This window comes from Cebus imitator, unplaced genomic scaffold, assembly GCF_001604975.1.
Source record: "Cebus imitator isolate Cc_AM_T3 unplaced genomic scaffold, Cebus_imitator-1.0 Scaffold138, whole genome shotgun sequence".
Taxonomy (NCBI): Eukaryota; Metazoa; Chordata; class Mammalia; order Primates; family Cebidae; genus Cebus; species Cebus imitator.
The window spans coordinates 3,414,143-3,434,386 of record NW_016107453.1 but is presented as its reverse complement, the minus strand read 5'-3'; the positions used below and the strand labels follow the sequence as shown (position 1 = coordinate 3,434,386).

General features: G+C 39.5%; 1 protein-coding gene across 3 annotated transcripts in view; it reads left to right on the top strand.

The window, feature by feature from the left end:
- Positions 1–17,856: 17,856 nt before the first annotated feature.
- CCT8 (chaperonin containing TCP1 subunit 8) overlaps positions 17,857–20,244 on the top strand; it is a 16,888-nt gene continuing 14,500 nt past the window's right edge. Inside the window, exon 1 of one of the 3 annotated variants that reach the window (XM_017541926.2) lies at positions 17,857–18,442. In XM_017541926.2, coding sequence (XP_017397415.1) covers positions 18,383–18,442 — 60 coding nt within the window. In that variant the 5' untranslated portion in view covers positions 17,857–18,382. Of the gene's footprint in view, positions 18,468–18,565; positions 18,671–20,244 lie in introns of those variants that run through there. The other 2 variants (XM_017541929.2, XM_037743251.1) reach the window with 2 other exon arrangements.

The window sequence follows — 20,244 nt, the reverse complement described above, 5'->3', positions numbered from 1 at the left end:
GCCAAACTCAGCCTAGTGCCTTTATGAGGTTAACGCTTCATTCACGTTTCTAAATCCAATCTGGCAGACAAAGTAAAGAAACAACAAAGCCACAAACATCACCAGCCACAAACTTAATGGTGTCAAATATGTGATTATAAGCAGCCCCTAACTTAGGAAAGGGTTACCGTCCCAAAGTCGGTTTATATTTTGGTTGTTTGGAATGAGAAATCTTTTTCTCATTTTTCCTGGGCCAGTTCACAAGGGCACAAATACATATAAACCTATAATGTATCTGAGATGGATAATAATAACAGCATTATTTTTACTTTAAGATATAACAGCATTTTTATGGAAAAGGACAAATGTAAGGCCCACCTTGGGCTCTCAGGAGATTATTCTTCTTTCTCCAGGTGATATGAGCATTCTTCCACCAGCTTCTTGATTTAGAGATGAGGATTACCTGTGGGAGATCCATGCCAGACACCCCCCTGCACCAGTATCTTGTTAGCATTATTTTGTGCAAAGCGAGGAAGCTAACTTACTGGTTCAGTTACACCCCAAGATTTCTGAACTGGAGAACAAAGAAAAATTCGTATCATCATGGGATCAGAGAAAGCAACACCCCAAAAGGTGAACTCTCTCTGCTTTCTTCAACACACCCACCCACCCACCGACACACACACACACACACACACACACACACACACACTTTCCTGTGTCACCAACACTCATTTCATAGATTAGTCATCTGTAGGTTAAGACTGCCTATAATGATAATCGTACTTCAATAGCCTTAAGAAATACAGCACTAGGGTTATGGAACATATTTCCTATTAGCATTTTTACTATTCACAGCATAATTTAAGACCAATTTAATTCCTTTTAACCTATTAAACAAGACTAGCGTGGCTAAATTAAACTTTGCAGTGTGTGAAATTAGGAGAGCTTATGAAAGGGAATTTGGAATAACCCAGAAATTGTATTTATTGCTTACACATAATTCAAAACAGTACAAAAATGTAGTAATACAATCTGTAAACTTGTGTTTGTGTCAAATAAAGATTATATATTTTAAGATAAACACTTTCAGGAAAATACAACAAAAAGTGATAGCATTTATTATTTGCTTTTTCTTATGCTTACATTTAAACTTTTTAATCCAGAATATTTACAACAGCCTAAATTGTGTGCCTATTAAAGCTTCACTTCTCATAGTTAAAATGCTGGAAAAAAAAAAGCATCTATCTTGATCAGAGTTATGAGAACACAAGTGAAATGTTTTTGCAGCCCTCCTCTCTCTTGAGTGCACAGACATAAAATTCAGAGCTTTTGAGAAATATGGTCCCTATCTAATGCACAGTGGTTCAATGAAGAAGCTCTTACTCACTTAACTTAGTGAGTAGATTAAAATACAATCAGAATTTCCTCTTTGGGAAGTTAAGTTTAGTTTTCAGCTATAATCTTTATGTGATTGCAGGTGTGATGTACAGAAATCTCAGTGTTGTATAGCATGATCATTAAAAAAAAATGAGCATTAGATTTAAACTTTACAGTTAAATCTTGCATAAACCACTCAGGAGATGTATGACCTAAGACATACTTAACCTCTGTGTGCTTTAGCTTCTTCATACAAAAACTGGGGTTTACTCATTTATTGAATATTTATCATGTGCCAAGCACTGTTCTGAGAACAAGGAACATAATAATAAAGGACATACTTGGTCCAAATTCTTAGAAAGATTATATCTAAATTGGCAGAGATAGAGTTTTAAAAATTAATTAATGTGAAAATGTTTAGGGAGTATTAGCTTTTAGGATAAAAATAAAACAGGGTAATATGAAAGGAATATTGAGGAAGTTCCTCGAACAGAGTTGTCAAGGAAACCCTCTCCGGGGAGATGAGATGTCATCAGGGACCTGAATGACAAGGAGGCGTCATCCACACTAGGGTTTGGGAGAAGAGAGGTCCAGGCAGAAGGAAAAGACAGTGAAAAAGTCCAACAGAGAATGAGTTGTGGCATGTTACAAGAACAAAAGGAAGGTAATGTGGCTGGGGCAGAGCAAGTGGGAAAGCAACAGGACACGAAGTAGGCAGGGGCTAGATCATGCATGCCTTAGAGGACATGTTACAGAGTTTGGATTTTAAGTACAAGTCAAAGACATTAGAGGACTTTCATCAGGATGGTTGTGAAGACTGAGATAACATGCATAAGCCCTCAGCACAATGTGCAGAGTGAACACTCAGGAAAGGGGGACATCATCATAGTCATTGTTGATATATGATAAAAACCTAACACATAATATGTGAAGTTCAAAATATTTATTCTTTTAAAATTCAGGGTCACGTTATTGCAAGATTAATGAAGAAAGAACAGGGCCTGAGCAGAGGATGGGAGTCAACTGCCAATCACCACCTGACCAAATTCTTGTTATTTACTATATTTCTTGTCATCATTATCATGTTCACCATCAGATTTATTATCAATGAAATTGAAGTAAAATCTTAGGCCAGCACTGTTCATCACTGAAGTGAAATATTGACCAGCCTATGGCAAAATGAACCTGAGGGAGCAATACTCAATTCTGGGGTCACTATGAAATGACACCAACATTCCTTAATTTCCTCCAGAGCATCATCAGGTAAGTGGACTTTCTGCTTTCCAAGCTGGGTGGGAATCCTTCCACCCATTTTCCAGAGCAGGTGGGCAGCAAAAACTTGCTGGGCTGCGAACCTCAAGAAGTTCATTTCAAGCTGGAAATCACATAGATGTGCCGAGGACTTTTTCCTGGCTACATTTTATCATCTGTGCCTGCCCTTTCTCTAAGAACACCATATAAAGCAGTCCTTACTCCATGGATCATGTAGTTTACTAAATCATGGTTTATTTTTTCCGCAGGATAACACATGCTATTTTAGAGTCAGTTTTCAAAAGGTCTTAAATGACTTGGCTTAAAATTAGTTTTGTATTAAAGGAAAGAACCGATGTCCCAAAGTTTCAATCAGCACCTTAACAAATAGGCTGCTGACTTCCCACAGATTGCCCAGAGATTGCCAACAGCAATGGTTAGCAGAGATTTCCAAGGTTCATTTCTCTCTGCTTCTTTCCTATATTTTTTCATCCTGTTTTCATAGTCGACAGTCTTACAGGAAGGGGTTGCGGGACGGTGGATATACCATAAGATCGGCTGCCTTGTCCTACATAACTTCTAAAGGTGTAAGCAGCTGAACCATCTAGTCACTTTGCATGATAGTAATTTAACCACTCAAGTTGTCTCTTACATGGGGGTTATGATTCTGCATCAATGTCATCACAACATTCCTTCAAACAACATACTAACCATGCCATTAACATTCAATTAATGTTAAATACAGTAATATTTCATTCACGTATAATATTGGGGAGAATGAGGTTTTCTACATAAATGAATTTTGCAGGTAAGCAAAGCTCACCCCAACAAGAACCAAAAGATATTTGTAAATTTTGAATCATTTTTGATAGAATTTAAATGCATTTTTCATGTCCAATGACCACTTAAATAAGGTGCAGGGAATCTTTGTTTATTCACAGCCAATGATCACTTTAAGCATAATACACAGCTACATGCAATGCAATGGCTTTGCCTAAAAGCTTCAATTATGTTTCTTAAGTTGTGGTGAACAAGTCTCCTTGAAGCACGTCATGCCCCTGTTGGTCTAGCTGTCGCTTTTGCTACTATTAGCAGGTTTGACTGCTCTTGGCTTGAGCATTCCCACCCGATTCTCATTTACTCGGTGTGAGAAACAAGATTATAAAACTTATGTACTTGAGCAGTATTACTTTACACCACTTCTCAGTCCAGAAGGCCCTGGGTTAGATTCCATATCTCAAATAAGAGAAAATATGGGCTCAGAGACAGGCATTTTCTTTCCTTTGAGAATTTTTGGCAAAGTTTGAGAATCATCTTGAGCTAAGTCACTGTGCATTATTACATTTTCTAAACATATTCTCTTCTACTTCTCATTTCTCATTTCCATTTCCTAAATAAACTTTCTTACTCAGAAAGTTCATTTCTAATTGCTGTTAGACTATATTTGCCTAAGTTGTCAAAAACTGCTGTGAGATGAGGTCAAAGAATGAAAAGATCTTTTGGAAGGGATTTTTGGTAACCATTACCCTCCTTCTTCACTGAGATTCCTGATGTGATTTAACTTTCACCTCAGTGGTGCAATTTGGCATAGAGTCAGAAGCATGAATATCTGGTAAGAAACAGAAAATAGCCTAATCAAATAGCAATGAGAAAATGTAATTGCTTTAGCAGACTGCTACATAAATAGACACATATATCCTTTCTTGATTTTATTCCCCTGAGACTAATGACTGATCGTAATGAAAATCCCAGAGGAAATCATTGTAATAAAAATAGCCAAAACATTAAGAACAGGGCAAGTGAGAATGATGATGGCTGATAAGCATTTGAGTCAAGCATCCTTACTAATCCAACTACAAAAATAAGTACTGGCTCATGGGCTAAGTACCTAAAAGAAATCAGGGACCATCTTACATGAATCAAGTAGTGTGTAGACCTTAAGAAAAAATATTCTACAATGACCCCCTAGTTCCCATTATTATTTTTAATGGAATCTATATATAGAATGTAAGAAGGTCTCAATCCTGCTTTTTATGCTTCAGTGTTGTGCTACTTATGATTTCGTTGTGTTTCTAGTTTAGGCCACAAATTATAAATTCTTCCTTCTAAGTAAAAAACAAAATCATTCTAAAGTGAAACTGCTAATCCCTTTAATCATCCTCAAACCATCTGTGAATTCATAAACTAGCAATTTTGAAAAAATATGTACACTTATAATATATATTATAATATTACATTTAATTTTATAATATTGCATATATTATATATCATATAAAATGTATACATATTATACATGTATATATACATATATATTATTATATATACATATATTATATTAAATGATTATCTCCAAATGAATAGAACAGATATATATTACATATAGAGATATAATATTATATATAACATACATATACATACACACACACAAATATATATATACATACATCCCAGCCGATTCCATAAAGAACTTGATGTGGCTTATTAAAAAAATAAAATCACTAAGGATTTTTTTAAGTTGAGATAATCTCAGCAAAAAAGAAAGAACAATCAGGAAAATAGTAAAACCAAGTAGTAAGAGCAGTAGACAGAAATGTTGCACCAGAGCCCTATAGAGTTGGTACGGATGGGCTACACATTTGGCCCTAAGTTTCCAGTAGTTAAAGAGAGAAACAAAAGCATGGAGAGATTCATAGAGGCCATTAAAAAAAAAAAGCCATGGTTGAATGCTGGGATAAATTTTTCCCACAGGTCATATAAAAAGGATACCATGTAATGAAATGATTGGCATTCATAAAAACAGGCACCAAGTAGTGATAACAGTCTATGATAGTTGGCCGTTCCTTTTAATTTGCCTTATTATAAGACAATGGCATGATACCAAAATGCAATTTGTCAAACTCAATTCTCCAAAGGACTAAAACTTTAATGGTATGGCTTCATCCGAGGGCAAAATTAATTATCTAAATGAGAATGTACTGCATGGCATTCAGGGAATTTTGCTCAAACATAAATTTTCTAAATTAGGCATTTGATAAGGATTGGATAAAGAATAGTTAGAAATTAACTTCTCAAACTAGAATCCAGGGTGCATATTTCTGTGTAATAGTATAAGGCAAAGAAAATTGAGGAAATGCTCAAGGCAAACACTGCAGTACCTTTAGAAAGGACCAATATCATGCCCTCCTAACGTTTCTGAATTCATTTCAAACTATAATTAAATGAGAAAGTAAGACACCAGTGCTCTATAACACAAAGAATGATGACACTAATGTTTAGCTGAAGTTTTTTCAATACAGATATTAATAGTCACCTGCTATAGTGGCACAAGAAAAAAAAGCTCAGTTAAACATCGAAACACCTTAATTTAGGTAATATTGCTTGCTAGTGAATCAGTTTATCCTATGGATAATGGATAATGGATCAATTTAACCTGCAAGGTAAACTGATCCCAACATTTTCTTAAGATAACTTGTTGATGAAGTTGTTGAACAAAATGTAAATGAATGTTGGAAAACTCTTGCCAAAAACAGTGACTGGGGTTTTAGAGTGGCTTTGGTAAATTGACTGCACTACTGTCCTCAATTTACATGTCTCCGTGTATCTACAGTCTTTGATACTACCATGCCACACCGATCCTGGGTTTGGCCATGTAACCTACTTCAGCCAATGGGCTAGTAATAAATTTGACAAGGTACTTACACATTTCTGCTTGCTCCTTTGGCGCCCTCTATTTTCATAAGAGCAAGCCCAGGTAATCTACTACAGGATGAGACCATGTGATGCACAGCTAAATTGCTCCAGCTGAGACCTCCAAGCCTGCCAACACTGCTCCCCAGCCCCAAGCCCACCTACCAGCTGACTGCAGATACCTAAGCATTCCCTGCCTAATACAGTAAAGCTTGGTCAGATCAGCCGAACCGCCCAACCAGTCCTAGGCATGTGAGAAATAATAAGTAGCTGTTGTTTCAAGCCACTGAATTTTGGAGTGGTTTGTTACACAATTACTGACTAAGTGCCTGAACTTAAGCCATTTCTTTTTTTTTTTTTTTTTTTTCAGATGGAGTCTTGCACTGTCACCAGGCTGGAATGCAATGGTATGATCTCGGCTCACTGCAACCTCCACCTCCCAGGTTGAAGCTATTCTCCTGACTCAGACTCCCCTGTAGCTGGAACTACAGGGGCACGCCAGCACGCCCAGCTACTTTTTGAATTTTTAGTAGAGACAAGTTTTCACCACACTGGCCAGGATGCTCTCGAACTCTTGACTTCATGATCCACCTGCCTTGGCCTCCCGAAGTGCTTGGGATTACAGGCATGAGCCACTGCACCTGGCCAACTTAAGCCATTTATTTATGTAATATTAGGAAATAGAACCAAGAGCTGCTAGAGTTATCTATGGAACTTAATAATTTTAGTAGATAATACTTATTACTTTTACTTTCAATGGAAAGAGGGACAGATTCAGTTAGCGCATCCAAAAGTAATATTAAATATTATGAAACTAAAAGAAACAAGGTAGTCAAAACATCCCTGTTTTATTCATTTTGAAATAATCATTTAACTTATCAGGAGACTGTTCTTCCAAACCCAGATCTTTGCACTGGTGTTAAGATGCAAATTCTAGTCCGGGCACAGTGGCTCACGTAATCCCAGCAATCTGGGAGACCAAGGCTGGCAGATCACGAGGTCAGGAGATCGAGACCATCGAGACCTACCTAGCTAACATGGTAAAACCCCATTTCTACTAAAAATACAAAAAACTAGCCAGATGTGGTGGCACGCGCATGTAATCCCAGCTACTTGGGAGGCTGAGGCAGGAGAATCACTTGAACCCAGGAGATGGCGGTTGCAGTGAGCAGAGATGACACCACTGTACTCCAGCCTGGCGACAGAGTGAGACTCCATCTCAAAAAGAAAAAAAAAGATGCAAATTCTACATAGGAATCAGGACTGGGTTCAATATTGTACTTATGAGGGTTTGCGTATAATTGGTTCCTGTGCACAGAATCAAATATTGAGTAAAGATTAATAAAAGATGCAATCTTATCTTGTTACGGAAAGATTTTTGCATAAAATATACAGAAAGGAAAAGTAATTTGATGTGGAAGAACCTTGCCAAAAACCTGCTGCTTGCATAGAACAATGGTCTGAGAAACCCAAACTTGCAATCTGTAGTGGGAAACCGGCTAAAATATAAAAAAGAATAACCAGTAAACTCATGAATTCATAATGTAAGAAAGAGTAAATTAACCTTTCTTTACAAAAGGAGAGATGGGAAATATACTATATTTTGGTCCATCAGAACCAAATTGGAAAGGCCAGATGCCAACAGACCATAAATAATTTTAATAGCAGAAAACCTCCTCCAGGTAATTTATATAATTTGGCCTTTTCAATCAGCAAAATGATGAAATAAAATGTTCCCTTCACGTGCTAAGGAGAGGAGATTTATCTCAAAGTATAAGCCTGAGAAAATAGGCCTTCTTGTATTTCTTGATATTGTGACTACTTCAACCTTCCTCAACAGGTTCGTCTTAAAACCTTTCCTGATTCTCAAGCCTTTCCTAACTGCCAAGTCTAGGTGAGCCACAAGAATTAATTTTAAAAAGGAAAATATTTTTAAATCAAGAGTAACAATTGGATTTGGCAAGATTCTGAATTACTTCTGACTTTCATTTCAGATGTGAGCTCTCAAGCCTGGCCATGACTGTTTTTAGCTTTGTAACAATCATAAATACAGGAATTACGTCATACAGCATCCCATGTAGGAAATAGAAACCACTCAAGCAGAAGGGGTTTAATACAGGAATCCGATCCTTCAAAAAAATCTTGATGGGCTGGAAAAGCAAGCAAGCTCTAAAATGGGCTTCCAGGAATAAATCCCAGATGTAACAAAACAACTCACCCTGGGAGCTACACTGAGAATGATCAGCAAGGTAGGAGGAATCAAACAACACCACTGGATGGACTGAGATCAAGAACACACCACCACAGCTGTGACCCCAAAAGCAGGAAGCCAGGATTACAAAGTGGTCACCAGCCCCTCGGCTGCCCTTGTACATCTGTAAGCCTGGATAGCAAGGTTTATTTTTGGCAAAGAGGTGGCAAAAATGCATCATCTCATCACATTCCTTACACTAAGGTTTACAAAAGACCCTGGCCCCTGGTCACCCATGAGTGCACCAGGAATTCTTGTTGAAACCATGGCAGTTGTGGAGATTTAGGGCAGAAATGCCAAAGCAACATGAAACAGACTTTGTTTTCCTATCACTTTCCAATCCTCACATGAAGCTATCTAACTGGTGGAGGCTTATTTGTATCCAGAGCCATAACTACAACAGAATCCAAGAAACACAGTTTCTGCTTCCCAGCCTTGCAGTACAAGACCCCATGTGTGCCAGTCTAGCACATCCATCAGGAGAACTATGACAGTAACTTCCATCTTTGCTGAAAGAGTGACTGATAAACACAGTTTTAGTTCATCAATAGTCGATTCATGAAAGCCCAAGAGAACCTTCTCTCTCAAGTCACCTGAGATAGAGATTTCATCTCTAGATATCTAAGGTATTACCAATAGGATTTAAATGCATCTCACTCCATTTCGCCCTTCTCATTCCCACTACTCTAACCAGCTCAATCACACCTAGGCACAAAAGACACCAGCACAGCTAAACCAACATTTAAACTAAGAAAACAATCAATCATTTTCATCCAGTTCAAGATCTTCCCTCTTAGAATGGTAATAAACAGGGAGTGATTAACTACAATACATTTCATTTCTTGTGACTTTGCCCTAACCTGGCAAGGCTTAAGGGAGCTACTCACTACAGTACAGCCTCAAATAGATTGACTGGACTATTCTTGAAACTCTGAATGTTGTGGACCACATTCAGAATGTTGTGGGCCACACAGAGCCCAATTTGGAACAAAACAGCCACAGAGCATTCTCACACTGAGGTTACAGATGACGCTGGTCCCCATTTGCTATTGAGTGCACCACCAATTCTTGCTTAAGCCAAAGCAGCCGTGAAGACTTGAATCTTCTGAAGTTGCTTGACTTGAGAATTCAGCAGAACTTGGGGGCTTTTTGTGGCAGAGCAATAAACTGAACCAATCAGATACTCCCTCTTGGGATGTTTGAATATGAAACATGTAGAGCCCTTCCTGGGGGGATGGAGAGACAGTATGGGGAAGCTGAGAAACCCATCGAGAAAAGGAAGAAAGCCAAAGCTAAGAAATAGGAAAAAAAGAGGTCAGCAGTTGATAGAGGTGAAGAGATGCAGAAGCCACCTTGGTAAATACCATAGGAGCAGATAAGCTAAGGTATGAGAATGATAAGTCAGAGACATTCACCCTGTGGTGATACACATGAAAGGTCATCTGGCTTCTAGGACAATTTTGTTCTTTCTTACTTTTCTGCAATCCTTAATAAACCAAATCCTCTAGTAGTCTCAGCATGTAGATTTCCTTTCTTTCCAACCTCAAAGAGCCTAACCTACACACTAAAGCTTACAGAACAGAGAAAAATTATGTCCGAGTTTATTTCATATGTAACTCATTCAGATTGAGAAGACTATGTATGCAAATGAGGTTGGTGTGGAATTTCCTATTCAACAATTCCCTGTGATGCTCATAGAAGTGGTTCATGGGAATCTTTCTCTCAATGGTTTCAGGCAGGTATTCACCTGTTCTTTACCAAGCTGGAAATGTAAATGGTTTATCCTGCTATGGAGATTAATAGAATAGTTGAGAGTCCAAAGATGACAGGCTTGTGGCCTAACACCTAAGCAGAGCATGGGTGGTCTGATACAGAAATATATGAACCGAGGCAAATCTCATCTGATTTATCAGAGAAATTAATGGAAGGAAAAAAAATTTTTCATAAGAATACAGAATGTTATAGAGTGAATTTTGTCACCCAAAATTCATATACTGGGCCAGGTGCAGCAGCTCAGGCCTATAATCCCAGCACTTTAGAAGGCCGAGGTGGGTGGACCGCTTGAGGCCAGGCATTTGAGGCCAGCCTAGGAAACATGGCGAAACCTCATCACTACTAAAATTACTAAAATTAGCTGGGTATGGTGGTGTGTGGCTATAATCCTAGCTACTTGGGAGTCTGAGGCACGGAGGCAGAGATTGCAGTGAGCCGAGATCCTGCCACTGCACTCCAGCTTGGGTGACAGAGAGTCTGTCTCAAAAAATAAAATAAAATAAATTCATATATTGAAGCCCTAACCCCCTAACTTGACTACATTTGGAGATAGGGCATACAAGGAAGTAATTAAGGTTAAACAAGTTCATAAGGGTGGGGTCCTAATACCATAAGGTTAGTGTCCTTATAAGACGAGACATCAAAGAGCTTGCTCTGTCTCCCATCATATACACACAACGAAGTCATATGAGCACACAGTGAGATAATGTCTGCCTACAAGCTAAGAAAAGAGGCCTGGGACCAGCACCTTCATCTTAGACTTTCTAGCCTCCAGAACTAGGAGAAAATAAATGTCTGCTGTTTAAGCCACCCAGCCTATAGTATTATGTAATGGCAGCCTGAGCTGACTAAGACAAAGAGCTTGGTAGCCATCATCCCCTTCCCCACCACAAGTTTGTAGAAAAAAAATATGAGCACAACTGGCCTATTTTTATCTCTGTGAAAGATTTTTTTCCTCCATTACTAGGAAAAGAAAAACCTAAAATCTGGCATTTATAGACACCTACAGTCAAAATATTCATGTATCCAAAATAGATACTGTAACTTTGCTTGGAGTTTTTAAAATAAAGTAGTTTAGGAACCTTATTTTAGGGTCCCAACTATGCTACATTCCAGTAGAGGAATCTTGTTCATTGGAAGGAAAACAACCTCTATCTTAACAACCAGAAATTATTAATACAGAATAGATATATTGGTCATAGCATAGAGACTGATATCAGCAACTGTTGCAACTGTCTCTGTGAGCTCAGCATCCATCTAGCTCTCTCATCTGAATCCAGACAGCCCCCTCCACATGAGAATCTGGAGCAAAGGAAAAGTACAGACTATCTGGACCAAGACACCAGCCCTGATACTGAGCTCACAGCAGATTCAGTCATCTAGAGAAGGTCCTCCTTGACTGTCACCAGAAAAAGTGTCCGAGTGACAACTAAAACCATCTACACCCACAAAACTTGAGGTCCACATTGATATGACTTGACTATTCCAATGTCCTAATCAACATAACTTTATTCCCAGAAACAATGGCCTAGAAAGATAAAAACTGCAAGTAACTGTATTGTTCATTCCAGAAACTTCCTGAAAAATCCATCAGCTCTTAATAAAAAGCATCAAGTGATGGTTTACACAAGACTCTGAATCTTTGCCTCAAAATATTTACCTTGCTGTGCCCATATCATGATGCTTACTCAAACCTACCCAAACCTCTGCATTGAAGGACCTGCTTTAACCAGACTTTAAAAACTCTTGAATATCCCAATTTTGTTCCCCACTAGTTGCCACTAAGACTCTGTTAAGGTAGTGTTCTCTATGACTGCAGTGTGAATAAACTCAGATTTGTCTCATGAACATATTGCCCCAGTAACATTTTGGGGAGCCAGTATTCTGTAGGAATCAGGAAATAATTATAGGTAACCAGAGGGTATAAGATGTCTTGCAGAAGGGAGCTAGAGACGTGTCCCTTCAGAAGGGTGGGCAGGAAGAGTAAGCACCCAAACGGTAGAAGGACGAGATGACCCTAACTGAAGACAAGAATCGTCACAGGGTTGAGCCCTCTGAGGAGAGCCATAGAAGCAGCAGTGCCAAGAGACAGGAGGGAAGTGGCTCTGCCCTGGTGTATCCATAAAGGCAAAGGCTTCCCCCAAACTAATCTGAGTCTCGGCCAAATGCCTTGTGATCCCCCTGGAACACAAAAAGGTCGAGGTCTGCAAAAAGCTTCTCCAAGGCCATCTTCCTCTCACCTCCCGATCTACCCTGGTAAGCTGTCATGAAGCAGTTTCTCCTCACTTCCAGTGTTCTGATGAGATACGGGTCGTCCTGCCTCACCCCGTATTGAGTGGCAGAATTTAAAACCACTAAGCTGCATTACACAGCTTGTATTGCAATCTCCAAGTCCCTTTGGTTTCTGTGTCATTCTTTTTGATGAGCATAACAATGACCTCGAGAAGCCGGCACATTTGGCTAGTCTTCCTTTCATCATCTATGTAACTAATAAACTGCCTGATTCTAAAAAAGAGTACCTGTGTCTTTACCAGTCTGCCATAGAAGAGCTCCTGAAAGAAGCACTAAACATAGAAAGGAACAACTACCAGCCACTCCAAAAACGTCCCAAAGGGTAAAGAGCATCGACACAATGAAGAAACTGTGTCAACATATGGGCAAAACAACCAGATAGCATCAAAATGGCAGAATCAAATTCACACATAACAATATTAACCTTAAATGTAAATAGGCTAAATGCCCCCAATCAAAAGACACAGATTGGCAAATTGGATAAAAAGTCAAAACCCTTTGGTGTACTGTATCCAGGAAACCCAACTCACGGGCAAAGACATATGTATGCTCAAAATAAAGGGATGGAGGAAGATTTATCAAGGAAATGGAGAGCAAAAAAAGCAGGAGTTGCAATCCTAGTCTCTGATAAAATAGACTTTAAACCAATCAAGATCAAAGGAGACAAAGAAGGGCATTACATAATGGTAAAAGGATCAATACAACAAGAATAGCTAACAATCCTAAATATATATGCACCCAATAAGGAGCACCCAGATACATAAAGCAAGTTCTTAACGACCTACAAAGAGACTTAAACTCCCACACAATAATCGTGGGAGACTTTAACACTCCACTGTCTATTAGACAGATCAACGAGATAGAAAATTAACAAGGATATTCAGGACTTGCACTCAGATCTGGACTAAGCAAACCTAATAAACATCTACAGAACTCTCCACCCCAAATCCACAGAATATACATTCTTCTCAGCACCACATCACACCTACTCTAAAATTGACCACATAATTGGAAGTAAATCACTCCTCAGCAAATGCAAAAGAATGGAAATCATAACAAACAGTCTCTCAGACCACAGTGCAATCAAATTAGAACTCATGATTAAGAAGCTAACTCAGAACCACACAACTTCATGGAAACTGAACAACTGGCTCTTGAATGGTGACTTGATACACATTGAAATGAAGGCAGAAATAAAGATGTTCTTTGAAACCAACAAGAACGAAGACACAACATACCAGAATCTTTGGAATACATTAAAAGCAGTGTCTAGAGGGAAATTTATAGCAATAAATGCCCACATGAGAAGCAAGGAACGATCTAAAATCGACATCCTATCATCAAAATGGAAAGACCTAGAGGAACAAGATAAAAAAACTCAAAAGCTAGCAGAAGACAATAAATAACTAAAAGGAGCAGAACTGAAGGAGGCAGAGACATAAAAAACCCTTCAAAAAATTAATAAATCCAGGAGCTGGTTTTTTGAAAAGATCAACAAGATAGACTGCTAGCCAGATTAATAAAAAAGAAAGAGAGAAGAATCAAATAGATGCAATAAAAAACTATAAAGGGGATATCACCACCAATTCCACAGAAATACAAACTACCATCAGAGATTACTACAAACAGCTCTATGCACATAAACTAGTAAATCTGGAAGAAATGGATAAATTCCTGGACACTTGCACCGTCCCAAGCCTAAACCAGGAAGAAGTCGAAACCCTGAATAGACCAATAACAAGAGCTGAAGTTGAGGCAGCAGTTAATAGCCTACCAACCAAAAAAAGCCCAGGTCCAGATGGATTCACAGCCAAATTCTACCAGACATACAAAGAGGAGCTGGTACTCCTTCTGAAACTATTCTAAACAATCCAAAAAGAGGGAATCCTTCCCAAATCATTTTATGAGACCAACATCATCCTGATACCACCCCGGCAGAAACTCAATAAAAAAATAAAACTTCAGGCCAATATCCATGATGAACATAGATGCAAAAATCTTCAACAAAATACTGGCAAATCGATTGCAACAGCACATCAAAAAGCTTATCCACCATGATCAAGTAGGCTTCATCCGGGGATGTAAGGCTGGTTCAACATACACAAGTCTATAAACGTAATCCACCATATAAACAGAACCAAAGACAAAAACCACATGATTATCTCAACAGATGCAGAGAAGGCCTTTAACAAAATTCAACAGCGCTAAAAACTCTCAATAAACTAGGTATTGATCAAACATATCTCAAAATAATAAAAGCTATTTATGACAAACCCACAGCCAATATCACACTGAATGGGCAAAAACTGAAAACATTCCCTTTGAAATCTGGCACTAGAGAAGGATGCCCTCTTTCACCACTCCTATTCAATACAGTATTGAAGCTTCTAGCCAGAGCAATCAAGCAAGAAAAAGAAACAAAGGGTATTCAATTAGGAAAGGAGGAAGTCAAATTGTCTGTATTTGCAGATGACATGATTGTACATTTAGAAGGCCCCATTGTCTTAGCCCAAAATCTCCTTAAACTGATAAGCAACTTCAGCAAAATCTCAGGATACAAAATCAATGTGCAGAAATCACAAGCATTCCTATACATGAATAACAGACTTAAAGAGAGCCAAATCAAGAACAAACTCCCATTCACAATTGCTACAAAAAGAATAAAATACCTGGGAATACAACTAACAAAGGATGTAAAGGAACTCTTCAAGAACTACAAACCACTGCTCAAGGAAATAAGAGACGACACAAACAGATGGAAAAACATTCCATACTCATGGTTAGGAAGAATCAATATTATGAAAAAGGCCATACAGCCCAAAGTAATTTATGGATTCAATGCTTTCCCCATCAAGCCACCTATGACCCTCTTCACAGAACTGGAAAAAAAACACCTTAAACTTCATATGGAACCAAAAGAGAGCCCGCATAGCCAAGACAATTCTAAGCAAAATGAACAAAGCTGGAGGCATCAGGCTACTTGACTTCAAACTATACTACAAGCCTACAGCAATGAAAACAGCATGGTACTGTTACCAAAACAGACATAGACCTATGGAACAGAACAGAGACCTCAGAGGCAATGCCACACATCTACAACCATCTGATCTTTGACAAACCTGACAAAAACAAGCAATGGGGAAAGGATTCCCTGTTTAATAAATAGTGTTGGGAAAACTGGCTAGTCATGTGCTGAAAGCAGAAACTGGACCCCTTCCTGACAACTTACACTAAATTAACTCCAGATGGATTAAAGACTTAAATATAAGACTTAACACCATAAAAACCCTAAAAGAAAACCTAGGCAAAACCATTCAGGACATAGGCATAGGCAGGACTTCATGACTAAAACAGCAAAAGCATTGGCAACAAAAACCAAAATAGACAAATGGGATCTAATTAAGCTCCAAAGCTTCTGTATAGCAAAAGAAACAATCCGTTAGAGTGAACTGGCAACCAACAGAATGGGAAAAAAATTTTTGCAATCTGCTCATCTGACAAAGGGCCAATATCCAGAATCTACAAAGAACTAAAGCAGATTTACAAGAAAAAAAAACAAACAAATCCATTCAAAAGTGCGTGAAGAATATGAATAAACACTCTTCAAAAGAAGACATTTGTGAGGCCAACAATCATGAAAAAATGCTCATCACTGGCCATTAGAGAAATGCAAATCAAAACCGTATTGAGATACCATCTCAGGCCAGTTAGAATGGCGATCATTAAAAACTCTGGAGACAACAGATGCTAGAGAGGATGTGGAGAAATAGGAACACTTTTACACTGTTGGTGGGAATGTAAATTAGTTCAACCACTGTGGAAGACAGTGTGGAGATTCCTCAAGTATCAAATTCCATTTGACCCAGCAATCCCATTACTGAGTATATATACAAAGGATTATAAATCTTTCTATTATAAAGACACATGCACATGTATGTTCATTGTGACACTGTTTACAATAGCAAAGAACTGGAACCAACCCAAATGCCCATCGATGATAGACTGGACAAGGAAAATGTGGCACATATACACCGTGGAATACTACGCAGCCATAAAAAATGATGAGTTTGTGTCCTTTGTAGGGCTATGGATGAATCTGGAAACCATCATTCTCAGCAAACTGACACAAGAACAGAAAAACACCACATGTTCTCACTCATAGGTGGGTGTTGAACAATGAGAACACATGGACACAGGCAGGGGAACATCACACACTGGGGTCTGTTGGAGGGGAATAGGGGAGGGACAGTGCGGGGTAGGGAGGTTAGGGAGGGATAACATGGGAAGAAATGCTAGATCTAGGTGACAGGGGATGGAGGCAGCAAACCACATTAGCATGTATGTACCTATGCAACAATCCTGCATGTTCTGCACATGTACTCCACAACCTAAAGTGCAATATAAAATATATATACATAAACTTAACCAAAACAAAACAAAACAGAAACAAATGCCGAAGGATGATGTCCACCTTAGAATGGGCACGCTACAGTGACAGAAACTTGAGAAATGTTGGGTTTCTGAACAATGAGGACATTCAACTGGAATTGATAATAAAGAATTACATATGTCTCAAAAAAAAAATTCCTACACGTTCAAGTCAATTGTTCCACCAAAACAGTCTGTTTCATATTTTCTGTATTTTCTACAAGGAGAGTGGATTACTTTCACAGTGCGAAAATTATTCTTTTTTGAAATCAGCCATATGTTGATGTGAGAAGACAGGGATCAGGTTTTAAGATTCTCATCTTAAAGGAGTAAAATGAATCTATATTTATGTATAAATTTCTATATAAATCATATTTATATAAAATGTATACATTAGATATATATAAATCAGATAAATAATATGTATATTTATATCTGATATTAAAGGAGTAAAAGAGATTTATATTCCCAGGAAGAAGGAGAAAAGAGGAAGATAGTGGTGAAGAACCAGCATTTTGCAATCAATTGATCTGAGTAGGAATTCTAGCTTTAACATTTACTAGCTCTGTGATCTGGGTCAAATTAATTACAGTTTGTCAACTTGTTTCCCTTCTACAAAATGGACACAATACCATTTAATTTTTAATGGTATTACCTCCATTTTATAGAAGGAAAACTAAATGGTATTTTAATGGACAATACCATTAATTTTTTAGATTGACCATTAAGAGATACTGCATATAAAGCAGATCACACAGAATGTGGCACACGCGAGCACTCGATGTGTAGCTACCCTTAGCGACGACCTGAATTATGTACATCCCAACGCTTCCTATGATGCCCAACACAGAGCGGACGCCCAAAGACAGTTCTGGGGGATGGGGCAGATGGTCTACCTCAGGAGGAAAAGGCACACCTGCCCTGATGTTGGTGGCTGGCTCTGGAAGATTACGTGGAAATTAAGCTAAGGATGTGTGGCTTCCAGGTCAGAAACGACAAAAATCTAACGTCCCCACTACTGAGTGCGGTCAGAGTGGACAGACTGGAGCACACCCCTGAGGCCTCGGCCGTTTGCGCGTGCGTGAGCTAGAAACTCCAGGCGCTCCCCGCGCGCGCCCCATCGATCGACCTGATCGGGGATCGTCAGTTTGGCTCTGGCCACAGAAGGTGCTCTTCTTCTCGCGATGCTTCAGACCTCGAGGCGGGGAAAGGACGGGCTAACTGGAGAGCGAGGAGGAACGTGAGGTAGCTGCACGCTGCGTTCCCAGAAAGCTGTGCGCGCTCCTCACTTCCTCCGCGGTCTTCCGAGCGGTCGCGTGATCGGCTTCCTGCAGCTTAGACATGGCGCTTCACGTTCCCAAGGCTCCGGGCTTTGCCCAGATGCTCAAGGAGGGAGCGAAAGTAAGAGCTGAAGGAAAGGAATGAGGTGGGAGAGGCAGCATAGGGCTGCGGCGGCCGCGGCGAAGTAAGAGGGCCTACTAACGGGCGGAGCGTGCTGCCCTGGCACAGCGGCCGGGGGGGAGAAGATTCCAGAAAGGGAGGTGATCTCGGGAGGGCTCGGCCCCCGGGGCTTGCGAGCACTTGTCTCCTTCCGCGACCAGGGGAAGGCCGAGGGGGCGGCGGTGATGGGTGGATACAGGGCCGCAAGATCGGCGTTGTACATTTTGAAGGTGGACGCACGTGAAGCCGCTCGTGCATTTTACCTCCATCCGTAAATGGGGCTAAGGCCCTTAAAAGGGGTTGTGAGGGTGAAGTTGAGTAACACAGATGAAATCGTCTTGGGAACTGCGACGCCAGTTTACACATGGCTCGCGAGTTTTAGGATGGGAAGGAACCAGAAGGCGATCCAGAGAGTAGACGGTGGGAACAAGGGCCGGGTCTTAGTTGCTTCCTTCCCAGTGAGAAACAGGGCTCCCAGCTTAATTGACAGAAGCTATGCGTTGTAGACAAATAAGCTCCGGTCCCAACTTACGTTAGCTGGCTTAATCTAAAACGTAACTGTTGGGTTTTGCTTTCATCTTTAAATTGTGGAGATTGGACCAAGACGTGGTGTCTCTGAGTTCTGACTGTGTAATCTGCAGGATAAGTGATACCCTGGTGCACATAACGTCATTTTGTGTAATGGCCTTGTCTTCAACGTTGTATCAGTATAGTTTTAAAAAATACGTTACTGGACTGTTGGTAAATTTGTCTCGTGTTGTTCGAATTGCATTCCTCTATGCGTCCTCCAGATTTTATTCAGGAAATAGATCAGTGTGGTTGAATTTAAGATTTTATGCGAGGTAGAGGGAGCATTTACCGTTTAATGGGACTAGGTTCATGTTGGTAGGCTGCAGTTTTCAAATAATGTCGGTATACTAAGTAAATGTCAGGGTTAAATGTAAATGTTGGTGGAATAATCTTTTGAAAATGATACGGGCTGATTCCCTTAAATCAGGCTGAGATCATAGTTTCCAATTTGGATTTTTTTCACTAATACAGGCTTGGAAAACTTGTGTATCACAAAACATTATTTCTCATTCCAATGCTAGTGGTTTTTTTTTTTACGGAACACTAAGTTGTTTCATTCAGTAAATGGGTACTGAAGGAACTGCAGTGAAAGAACTCCCGGCTCTGGTAGAGTTTATATCCTTCCAGGGCAGAAATAATGACTAATTAAAGGAGAGTTCCAAATATTGATGAAAGAAATTGTACTGTAGTAGAGAATGAGAAGAAGTAAAGATGTCTCTAAAAAAAGTATCAGGAATAGAGAAAACACTTAGATGTTTAGGGAAGAACTCGTAGCTCAGTGCTTAGTGACAGAAATCCCTGAGCCTGGACTGTTTTCCTCCCCCTCTTTTAGGGGGAAATTGCCGGCTCAGGGACTAATACAAAGACCTCAGGATGGAATGATTTGGATCTGTTTTTTAAAAAACAAAAAACAGGTTATGGGGCTGAAACTTACCAAAGAAAAGAAGAATGGTAAATTTCAGAGGAGGAGCTATACAAGGGCCAGGACAGGTAGGGCCCTGTTTCCCTGAAGAGGGATTTGCGTTTTATCCTGAGCGGGATTGGAAACCAGTGGTCTTAAGTGTGGGAATGATGGGATCTGATCAGATGCTAGTTTCTCACAGAATAGGGAGTGAGGGGAAGAAGCAAGGGTGTAAGCCAGGAGTTCGGACTTAAGTATTATTGCTGGAATACCACTCTTCTTGCTGAAGATG